This window comes from Pygocentrus nattereri, chromosome 14, assembly GCF_015220715.1.
Source record: "Pygocentrus nattereri isolate fPygNat1 chromosome 14, fPygNat1.pri, whole genome shotgun sequence".
Classification (NCBI taxonomy): Eukaryota; Metazoa; Chordata; class Actinopteri; order Characiformes; family Serrasalmidae; genus Pygocentrus; species Pygocentrus nattereri.
Genome location: NC_051224.1, coordinates 35,533,705 through 35,546,204, shown reverse-complemented (window position 1 = coordinate 35,546,204; position 12,500 = coordinate 35,533,705). Strand labels below are relative to the sequence as shown.

The 12,500-nt window shown below is 39.3% G+C and overlaps 1 protein-coding gene across 4 annotated transcripts in view; it reads left to right on the top strand.

The window, feature by feature from the left end:
• prkar1b (protein kinase, cAMP-dependent, regulatory, type I, beta) overlaps positions 1-12,500 on the top strand; it is a 117,302-nt gene that overhangs the window by 102,964 nt on the left and 1,838 nt on the right. For all 4 annotated transcript variants that reach the window (XM_017706228.2, XM_037544983.1, XM_037544982.1 and 1 more), the window contains 2 exons: positions 3,857-3,978; positions 11,409-11,490. In XM_017706228.2, the coding sequence (XP_017561717.1) occupies positions 3,857-3,978; positions 11,409-11,490 (204 nt within the window). The remainder of the gene's footprint in view (positions 1-3,856; positions 3,979-11,408; positions 11,491-12,500) is intronic.

Here is a 12,500-nt window from a genome sequence, read left to right as displayed (position 1 = left end):
TTACACTGCATTACACCATCACAGCATCACACTATTACACTGCATTGCACCATGACAGCATCACAGTATTACACTGCATTACACCATCACAGCATCACACTATTACACTGCATTGCAACATGACAGCATCACAGTATTACACTGCATTACACCATGACAGCATCACCCTATTACACTGCATTACACCATGACAGCATCACACTATTACACTGCATTACACCATGACAGCATCACACTACTACACTGCATTACACCATCACAGCATCACACTATTACACTGCATTACACCATCACAGCATCACACTATTACACTGCATCACACCATCACAGCATCACACTATTACACTGCATTACACCATCACAGCATCACACTATTACACTGCATCACACCATCACAGCATAACACTATTACACTGCATTACACCATGGCAGCATCACACTATTACACTGCATTACACCATGACAGCATCACACTATTACACTGCATTACACCATCACAGCATCACACTATTACACTGCATCACACCATGACAGCATCACACTATTACACTGCATTACACCATCACAGCATCACACTATTACACTGCATTGCAACATGACAGCATCACAGTATTACACTGCATTACACCATGACAGCATCACACTATTACACTGCATTACACCATCACAGCATCACACTATTACACTGCATTACACCATCACAGCATCAAACTATTACACTGCATTACACCATGACAGCATAACACTATTACAGTGCATTACACCATGACAGCATCACACTATTACACTGCATTACACCATGACAGCCTCACAGTATTACACTGCATTGCAACATGACAGCATCACAGTATTACACTGCATTACACCATCACAGCATCAAACTATTACACTGCATTGCAACATGACAGCATCACAGTATTACCCTGCATTACACCATCACAGCATCACATTATTACACTGCATTACACCATCACTGCATCACACTATTACACTGCATTACACCATCACAGCATCACACTATTACACTGCATTACACCATGACAGCATCACACTATTACACTGCATTACACCATGACAGCATCACCCTATTACACTGCATTACACCATGACAGCATCACACTATTACACTGCATTACACCATGACAGCATCACACTACTACACTGCATTACACCATCACAGCATCACACTATTACACTGCATTACACCATCACAGCATCACCCTATTACACTGCATTACACCATGACAGCATCACACTATTACACTGCATTACACCATGACAGCATCACACTACTACACTGCATTACACCATCACAGCATCACACTATTACACTGCATTACACCATCACAGCATCACACTATTACACTGCATCACACCATCACAGCATCACACTATTACACTGCATTACACCATCACAGCATCACACTATTACACTGCATCACACCATCACAGCATAACACTATTACACTGCATTACACCATGGCAGCATCACACTATTACACTGCATTACACCATCACAGCATCACACTATTACACTGCATTACACCATCACAGCATCACACTATTACACTGCATTGCAACATGACAGCATCACAGTATTACACTGCATTACACCATCACAGCATCACATTATTACACTGCATTACACCATGACAGCATCACACTATTACACTGCATTACACCATCACAGCATCACACTATTACACTGCATTACACCATCACAGCATCAAACTATTACACTGCATTACACCATGACAGCATAACACTATTACACTGCATTACACCATCACAGCATCACACTATAACACTGCATTACACCATGACAGCATCACACTATTACACTGCATTACACCATCACAGCATCACACTATTACACTGCATTACACCATCACAGCATCACACTATTACACTGCATTACACCATGACAGCATAACACTATTACACTGCATTACAGCATCACATTATTAGACTGCATTACACCATCACAGCAATCACACTATATCACTGCGCTACTATTAAACCATTATAGCAGGCAAAGCTATCTTAACTTTAGTCTACTTTACATTACATTCCAGCACGAAACATAATCCTTTCTCATAACTCCTCCCCAACTGCTGCTAAGACAGAGTTCACTCAAAGTCCCCACTGCGTTATAAAGACAGGATACAATTACACACCCTAACACCTCCACTGAGAGACGGAGACAGAGAGATATGGTCAGTAGTTCAGTGTGAACCCCCTGACCTCTCAGTACTGTGAGGTCAAATGAGGCTCTATAAGGAATTATTAGCTGCCTGAGCAAACACACACCTCCTCCTCCTGCTCTCTTCTTCTCCTCTTTCTTCTCCTCACAGCCTCCTCTGCCATCAGACCTCTTTTCTTAGTCTTTTGTTTTTCTTTGATTTTGGTGATAACCACGAAATTGGTGACAAGCCCTTGATGTCGTTTAGCGAAGGATGGGGGGGTAATGCACGCTTAAACACACACACACGCACACTGCGTTTGTTCAGTGGAGCGTGTAGTTTAGGGGGTCGTGTTTCGGCTGAAGCCGTTACGGATCTGCACAGGCGTGAGGAGGTTTTAGCCAGAGTGATAAAGTGACCATCAGTCTGGGGCATGCAGACAGACTGGCCCCAACACACACACACACACACAGACTCAACTAGCCTTCACCTCCAGCCAGAAGTGGACATCTTACCCTGCTGAGTGAATGAAGGGCATTATTGTTGATGCGCTAAGAAGAGCAAATGATAACCACTGTGTGAAGAGTTCAGATGAAATCGTGTGTAATTGTCCCGTTTGAGTGGCTAAGCTGAAGTTTCATGTTTTCATTTGTTTACTTAGACAACATTCATTTACTTAATTTCTAGTCAAAACCTCTATTAACACAGCTATAAGTACAAGGTATTCAAGAAATATTAATTCAGTTATTTGGTTATTCAGGAAAAACAGCGCAAGGTTGCCTCAGGGCAACAAACTTATTTTCCTCATGTTACAATAACATTATACATATTTAAAGATAAAGATAGGGTAAACAATAAAGGGAAGAGTTTGAGTAAGTCAATAAAAAGCACATACTTAGTCATATTATCTCTTAGTGGACACATTTAAACCTCTTTTTTAACATTCAGTATCAATTTTCTTTGTTATGACAATTTGCAGAAATATGTTTGTTGCCTAGAAGCAACAGTGGAATGGATTTAGCCCGTCACAAGCCAGATCTCACTACTTAGGGAACACGGCTCTGTGTTATTTCTTCTCATTGTTGCACAATGTTGCCTCAAGGCAATGTTTTCCAAAAGGTCCCCTGCACACACAATTTTTTTTCTATGTTTCTGAATATAATATTCAAGTCCAAAGAAAATCAAGGATAATTTTAGGCAAGAAAAGTGTATTGATATTTTTCGGATTGCTCTCATAGTATGTGCAGTAGAGGGTTAACAGGAAATTGCACAGAAGCCGTAACAACTCATTATAATATCAAATTGTCCAGTGTTTGTGTCCATGTCTTGTCTTTATTACAGCTTCCATTATTTTCAAGAGACTTGCTTTCAATTTTTTATTTATTTATTTTTTAATCTGGAGGTTCAGTCTTATAAGTTTTTTTCTGCTCTCTTAGTCCAACAAATCCCATTCAATTTATGTTGAGCTCTGGACTCTGGACTGGTATGGTCAGTCTGTTGTTCTGAGAACACCAGCAGCTTTTTTGTTTGATGTGCATATTCTCTTTTGTGAGGTTAAAATAAGGTTAATAAGTTAAATAGTTAAATACAAGATAAACACAATAAACAAGCATGATGACTAATGATGATTAAATAATGGTAAGTATTGAATAATGATAATCTCTCTGTTGTAGAGTCTCTGGAGAAGTGGGAGAGGTTAACAGTGGCCGATGCGTTGGAGCCGGTTCAGTTCGAGGACGGAGAGAAGATTGTGGTGCAGGGAGAACCGGGGGACGATTTCTTCATCATCACAGAGGTTGGTGCTTCTGTCTCAGCACAGTGACACACGTTCTCTCCAGCTGTGCAGATGGGCAGGAGGCCATAGACCCCCAGAGTGTTTGACTCAGCACTCCTCACACATACACACATACACACACACACACAAAGACACACACACTCCCGCTGTCTGAACAGTATCAAAGTGAATTCCATGCTGAAGAGAGTCCTAAACCTTCTGGAACCTTCTCCATATTCTACTTAAGCTTCCTTTCTTTTCCTCCACTCTACCTACCTCCATACCTCTCTCTCTCCCTCTCTCTCCATCTCCCTCCATTTATTCATGCCTTTCCTTTTCTCTCTCCATATTTCTCTCCATCACCCTTTCTCTCTTCAAGCTCTCTTTCTCTATTATGCTCTCTCTCTGTCCTACTTTTCAACACTCTCTCTCTCGTCGTCTCTCTTATCTGTAACTGTTGGCTGTGTGGGAGACTGTCCACTGAAGTGTATGTTTGAGTGCCTGCAGGTTCACACTAGTGACTTTGACACCTTAATTTTTAATACTTTGTACCTTTGACACACTCAGTAACACACTGTAACACTCTGTAACACACTTAGTATCACTGTTACAAACTCAATAACACCCTGTTACACACTCTGTTACACACCCAGTAACACAATGTTTCATAGTTACAGTTTTACAATCTTACAGATTCAGCAGCACTGCATCATGTTTTCAGTTACACACTCAGTAACACCCTGTTACACAGTAACACTGTTACACACTCTGTTACACTCTATAACACAGCTACACCATTTCACACTTACACTCAGTAACACTCTAACACACTTTGTTACACACTCAGTAACACCCTGTAACACACTCTTACATGCTCAGTAACACTGCATCATACTTTTTTACAGTTGCACACTTAGTAACACAGTTACACACTCAGTAACATGCTGGTACACACTGTTACATGCTATAACACAGTTACACTGTTTCACACTTACACTCAGTAACACTCTAACACACTTAGTTACACATCCTGTAATGCACTCTGTTTCATGGTCACAGTTTCACACTCTTACACACTCAGCAACACTGCATCATACTTTTTTTAGATAGACACTCAGTAACACCCTGTTACACACTCTGGTACATACTATAACATAGTAACACCATTTCACACTTACACTCAGTAACACTGTTATACACTCTGTAACACACTCTGTTACACACTCAGTAACACCCTGTTACACACTCTGTTACATACTATAACATAGTAACACCATTTCACACTTACACTCAGTAACACTGTTATACACTCTGTAACACACTCTGTTACACACTCAGTAACACCCTGTAACACACTCTGTTACTCAGTTACAGTTCCACACCACTTACACACTCAGTAACACATTTTTACACACTCTGTTATACACTTTGTTGCACATGCTTACATAAATTGTTACACACTGTGAATTGGAGTGTGTTACTGAGTGTATTACTGACACTGACTCTGTTACAGAATCTGCACTCCAACACATTGTCCAACACAACACACAATTTTTGAGCACTATTACACACTCTATAACACACTGTCCTCTCTGTTGTAGACACAGCTGGGTGGTCTGAAACTGAGCAGGCCGGGTATCACTTTTCTCCACCCTCCATCACTCTCTGTCCTGTGTCAGTATCACACACATGTTTAACTGCAGCACTTTACAGTGTCACTTTAGAGTGGAGGTCTTGCTTTTGATGTGGAATGTGTGTGTGTGTGTGTGTGTTTCCCTGCCCCTCTTTGCACTCTCATTGTTGTGGAACATGTCCAAATCATGTCCATAAGAGTGTGTGGAGTATCCTAAACCTGTCATGCAGTAAAGTTAGTAAAATAATAGCTGAAGTGACTATTCTAAAAAGCAGAAATACAGACGTCACAGCTCTACTCAAGTGCAGTGGGACCTCTTAACTCATCCTGCATCTATCTGCATAGAAACTATTAGCCTGAAATTAACTTCTTATTGTAATTTTCCATTCCACCTTAAATGGCCTGAGGCGGCAGAATGTAACAGCTGCACCATTTAAGGTGGAATGGAAAATATGAATAATATGAAGAAGATTTATTGGAATTGAAGTCAGAATTTATTCTTCTCTTTATGGGTCCGAAAATGAAGTGCTAAAGCTACAAAGTAAGAGGCATAACAGTAAAGCAGTCCAGGCGTTGAACCAACACAACAGAATGAAATAAACCCAAAAAAGGGAATTAGGAATTCAATGTTATGGGCTAAAATAAATAAAATAAATACACTTGAAAAGACATACAGCATACAGATTTTTGAGAATTTAACTGAAGTACATGGAAATAAACAGAGCTTGTGATTACACACTACTGGAACTATGGCCGTTTGTAATGAGAGGCTAATTTAGAGTGGCTGTCTCTCAGGGCCGTGCCATGACATCATTACCTCATGACATCGGCTCCCGCCATCATGTTCACAGCCTCTGAGCACAGGTTTAGAAACCCCACCTGTGGCTCTCATGACCGAACCACAGGGGTTTCACTAAAACCTAAACCCTGTCAAACCCTGGCCCAAAAAAGATCTGGATATGCACAGTGCCATTACCGCTCCTTCAAAGACACACTGGCTGCAGGTTTGGAAAGTGACCATGCTGTGCAGAGAAAGTCGTTTGTTTTCTCCTACAGAGTGTTGGCTGTGTTTTTGGATACTCTCAGAAACTCATACAGAAATACAGTTACACCTTTGTACAGGCCACATGTTCAGCCATTAGGGCCCATGTCATGGAAAACCACATTTTTTCCCTTTTTTGGAGTTAGACTGATGTGGTATGTTTGCATTTTTAAGTTTTAAAATGTACCATTAAAGTCTACATAGGGAAGAAAAGCTGCAAACATGGCTTGCTTTGAAAGACTTGTTTTTGTGATGTCACCAAAACATCTGACTTTTTGAAAATCATGTATTATGTATCTTATTGCCATGTTGTATGTAAACGTTGTTGCAGTTTCAAAACTGTAGTGTTTTGTAAATAGTCTTGTTTCTTAGTAAAACTTTTAGTAACACCCTTACACACTTAGTAACACACTGTTACTCACACACTAACACAATTCTGCTTGTAAAACCCTTACAAACGCAGTAACACTTTTAGTAACACAGTTATACACTTAATAAGACACTGTTACGCACTCAGTAACACTTTTAGTAACACACTGTTATACACTTAATAAGACACTGTTACCCTCTCAGTAGCACTTTTAAAAACACAGTTATACACTTAATAAGACAGTTACACACTCACTAACACTTTTAGTAACACACTGTTATACACTTAATAAGACACTGTTACCCTCTCAGTAGCACTTTTAAAAACACAGTTATACACTTAATAAGACAATGTTACACACTCACAAACACTTTTAGTAACACACTGTTATACACTTAATAAGACACTGTTACACACTTGAGGAGTTGGAGGAGGTTTGAGTGTGATGAGAGACGTTTTTAGGATGTATTTATAGAAAAGATTTAGGTGACTATTGAGTTCTATGTTTTGTTAGCAACATTAACCTTGCATCCAGAGTTCTAAACTAAGGAAGCAAATTTGGACATCAAACATGTCTTGACTGATCGGCTACATTGAAGTGCAAAATTATATGTACATTAGATTTTTTGCTGAAACAGTAATTTAAAACACAGTAGCCTACATACATTTTAAATGTAAAAAAGCATGACCTAGTTTTCTAATAATATGTTAGAAGTCCATAAAGTCTGTATATAGAAAATAAGCTGCAAAAATGGCTTACTTTGAAGTAATTGGTTTTGTGGTGTCACTAAATCATCTCACTTTTTGAAAACGTTTGATGTTGTATGTAAACAGCTACTTTCAAAACTGTAGTGTTCCATAAATAGTAGTCTGGTTCCCAGTAACACTTTTAGTAACATACTTACACACTCAGTTACACACACTGTTACACACACAGTAACACACACACTCAGTAACACTTAAAACACACTTATATACTGAGTAAGACACAGTTACACCCGCAGTAGCACAGCCGGTTACATATTGTTACAAAATTATGTTACACACAGTAACGTACTCAGTAACACACACTGTTACACACTCAGTAACACTTAAAAACACAGTTATTTACTGAGTAAGACACTGTTACACCCTCAGTAACACAGCCTGTTACACACTGTTACAAAATTCTGTTACACACAGTAACATACTCAGTAACACACACTTTTACACACTGAGATACACTTAAAAACACACTGTTATATACTTAGTAAGACACTCTTACACCTTCAGTAACACAGCCTGTTACACACTGTTACAGTATTCTGTTACAGTAACATACTCAGTAACACACAGTTACACACTCAGTTACACTTAAAAACAGTTATATACTTAGTAAGACATTGTTGCACCCTCAGTAGCACAGCCTGTTACACACTGTTACCAAAATCTGTTACACACGGTAACATACTCAGTAACACACACTGTTACACACTCAGTAACACTTAAAAACACACTGTTATATACTTAGTAAAACACTGTTACACCCTCAGTAACACACTCTGTTACACAGTAACAGCCTTTTACACACACTTTTACAATCTCATTAACACACTCTCACAGACAGTTAAACATTCAGTAACTCGGCTCTGTTGCACACTCAGTAAACAGTGTGTTACACACTCAGTAACATATTGACTTCTATTGTTTTTTAGCAACATTAGCCTCTCGGCCAGAGTTCTAAACTAAAGAAGCAAAATTTGGACACCAAACGTGTCTTGAATAATCGACTACATCTGCGCTGACGTGCAAAATTGTGGCCATTTGATTTTCCGCTGAAGCAGTCATTAAAAACACGCTAGCCTGTGTGCATTTTTATGCTGTATTATAAAACAGTCTGTTAGCAATTATTCTCTAAATATAAAAGCGTGAATATTCAATTCTGTTTAATAACACTAGAAATGCTGCCTATGAGACCGTAGGGTCATGATGGGGTGGAGTGTGTGTGTGTGTGTGTGTGTGTGTGTGTGTGTGTGTGTGTGTGCAAGCTGCTATAGATCAGTGTTTATGGCTGTATAAGCTGAACATGTGAGCAGCCTTTGTGTTCTCTGTGGTCATTTCTATTGGCTGAATAATGCAGAGGTCATGTCGGGTCGGAGAGCTAATAACAAACAGCTACTGCTGCTCATAACGAGTTTCTGCAAGTGTTCTAACAGGTGATGTATGAATATGAATAACAGCATAATAATGATAAACACATGGACGTTTACATTCATATACATACAGCGAGACTCTCTCTCTCTCTCTCTCTCTCTCTGTCTCTCTCTCTGTCTCTCTCTCTGTCTCTCTCTTCTGTTTCTTACTCTTTCTTGTGTTATTTGTGCTCTCTCTCTTGCTCAGTTTTGCTCTCTCTGTCTTTTCTCTCTCCCTATTTTTTCTCTCTGTCCTTCTGTCTTCTCTCTCTTTTCTTTCTCACTCATTTCTTTCTTATCTCTCTTTATCTCTTTTTAATTCTTTTTCTTTCATTTTATTTTGTTTTATTTCTCCTTTCTCTCTCACACTCACTTTTTTTCTTTTGCTTTCTTTCTATTTCTTGATCTCTCTTTCTTTTTCTCTCCTCTGTTCTGTTTCTTTCTCACATATTTTCTTTTTTCTTTTGCTTTCTTTTCTCTTTCTTGCTCTCTTACTCTCTTTTATTTCTCTCTTATTGCTCTCTATCTTTATCTCTTTCTATTTCTCTTTGTTTCTTTTTCTCTTCTCTGTTTTATTTCTTGTTTCTCACATGTGCTTTACTCTTTTTTCTATTTCTCTCTCTTTGCTCTTGCTTTTCTCTCTCCTTTCTTTTCTTTCTCTTTTCTCCTCTCTTCTCAGTCTTTACTCTATCACTTTTTCTCTTCTCTCTCTCTCATTTCTATTTTTTCTTTCTGTCTTTTTCTTTTTTTATCTCTCCTTGTTTCTCTCTTGCACACTCTTCTTCTTTTTCTTGCTCTCTCTTACTTTCCCTTTCTCTCTCTCTCCCTTGCTTTCTCACCTTTCTCTTTTGTATCTCTCTTTTCTTCTATCTTCTCTCCCTTCACTCTTTCACTTTTTCTCTTATCTCTCTCTTTCTCTCTTTCTATTGCTCTTTTCCTTTCTTTTTCTCTCCTCAATTTTATTTCTCATTCCCTCTTGCACTTTCTCCTTTTCCTTTTTTTCTTTATTTCTCTCTTACTTTCTATTTCCTCTCTCTCTCACTTCCTTTTCTCTTTTCTCTTTCTTTTCTCTTTCTCTCCTTTCTTCTCTCTTCACTCTCTCACTTTCTCTCTTAGTTCTCTCTCCTTCTTTCTCTCTCTCATTTCTCTTTTAGTGCTCTCTTCCTTTATCTCTTTCTATTCTTTTTCTTTTCTCTATTTTATTTCTCACTTTCTCTCTTGCACACTTTCTCTTTTCTTATGTTTCCTTATGTCTCTCTTATTGCTCTCTTTATCTCTATTTCTCTTTTTCTTTCTTTTTCTCTTCAATTTCTCATTTCTCTCTAGCACACTTTTGTTTTTCTCTCTCTCTCTCTCTCTCTCTCTCTCTCTCTCTCTCTCTCTCAGTTTATCAGCAGCTGTGAGCTGTGTTGATTCCCCCTCTCTTCGCTGAGCTGCAGATTGGTGATAAATCATTAGAATATTTTTTCCGTTGCTCAGTTTGGGAGTGTCGCCCGGCTTTTCTCACACACACACACACACACACACACACACACACACACACACACACACACACACACTGTGTCTGATGCTGACAGGGCGCTAGGTTCAGCCAGGTTGTCCAGCAGGACTCAGCTGCTCCTCATTCCGCCTCTGTCTGTCTGTCTGTCTCTCTGTGTCTGTCTGTCCATCTGTCTGGATTTTTCCCTCTCTCTCCATGTCAGTCTGTGTTTGCTGTGTATATCATTGTTATATTAATGATACCGAAATTGACATATAACAACCATAATGGCAAAAAAATTGGGACATGCTAATAACAACAAGAATTTATTTGAATCATATAGTGACCAATCTGAGGTCACACTGATTGCATCCCCAGACAATCTTAAGAACAGGACAGCACTAAATATCATAGGTTTTACTACCATCCTGCTCAGCCCAGGTTAGGAATCTTGGTGTCATTTCAAGAGCCCATAGTATGGAAAACTGAATTTTGCTCACGTTTTCGAAACAAAAAAGATTAATATAATGCATATATAATATATAATGCACCTTTATAGCCTTCAGTGGATTAGCCCCACCCTGTTCATACTGAAGTTATATGTTTCATCCTGGACTGCCTTTTAAATAAAGCAAAATACAGGGCTGCCAATCAGAACAGAGCTCGTTTATATTATCTACATAAATTAGTAACAAAAAAAGCTTGCTCTTAGGAAATAACCTGTCTGTGTCTCTCTCTGTCTCTCTCCCTCTCAGGGTACAGCCTCTGTTCTGCAGCGTAGGTCTGACAATGAGGAATATGTGGAGGTGGGCCGTCTCGGACCATCTGATTATTTTGGTAAGCGTCCAAACAACTACAAATCCCATAATGCTGCTCCAAAAAAACAAAAAAAAAACAAAGCAGTACAAAACCACCGCTCTCTGCAGGCTCTAGCTATTGGAGTGACACCTTTGGCTGCAGCCTACAATAAATATTTCAATACACATTTGTCTCAAGGGCCAGACATGATCTCGTAATGAAAACATCTGGGGACGACCCTGAGAAATTTTGGGCTAAATGAGTGTGAGAACGTACAGTTACTGAGGTGGAAACAAACAGAGCAGGAGCTTTCCAAAAACATCCAACAATTTGTGAAGTTCTAGCTCAAAGTAGGGGGCAGTGGTGCACCTGTAAAAACTGACAAATAACTGGCATGTCGTTAGCCCACTGATGGAATGTAAGTTAGCTGCAAAGTCTCTTGAGAAAATGCTCAGTAATGCAAATAGAGATAAACATCACCTCCACAGCCCCATTAGCCAACAGCATTTTGCTACATAGCTTGGTTTGTTAGCAGTTTTAGTTGTACTCAGGACGTTTAAAGAGCACAGATTAGAGGAATTGGAGGCAGGCTTTAAAGGGAGTGCACATTTGTTATAGGCAGTTTTTCCCGCAATCCAGCACAGGAAGTGTAACAAGTGTTACAGGCATGATACGAGATCACATCTTGCCCTGTGAGACTATACATCCGTGTTGTCGGGAACAAAACCCTGTATCTCCAAAATGTTAACTTTCCAGGAGACCGAAAAAACATACTGAACTTTTAATGTGTGTCAATGGAACCAGACCTTTTTTTCCAAGAAATCTTGGGCCACTTCTTTTGGTCCAATTATCGTGAAATTGACCCACAATGTAAAGGGCAACAGGCATTTTCAAATTAAGACAAAAACAGACAATAATGGAGGTATGAGGTTGCAACATCAGCAATTTATATCCAATAGGATGCACCAATGCCAGCTTGGCCTGCTGTGGCCCGTGATAACAGAGATACATCACCACTAACATGCTCAAGTAACAATGAACTTTCCCAA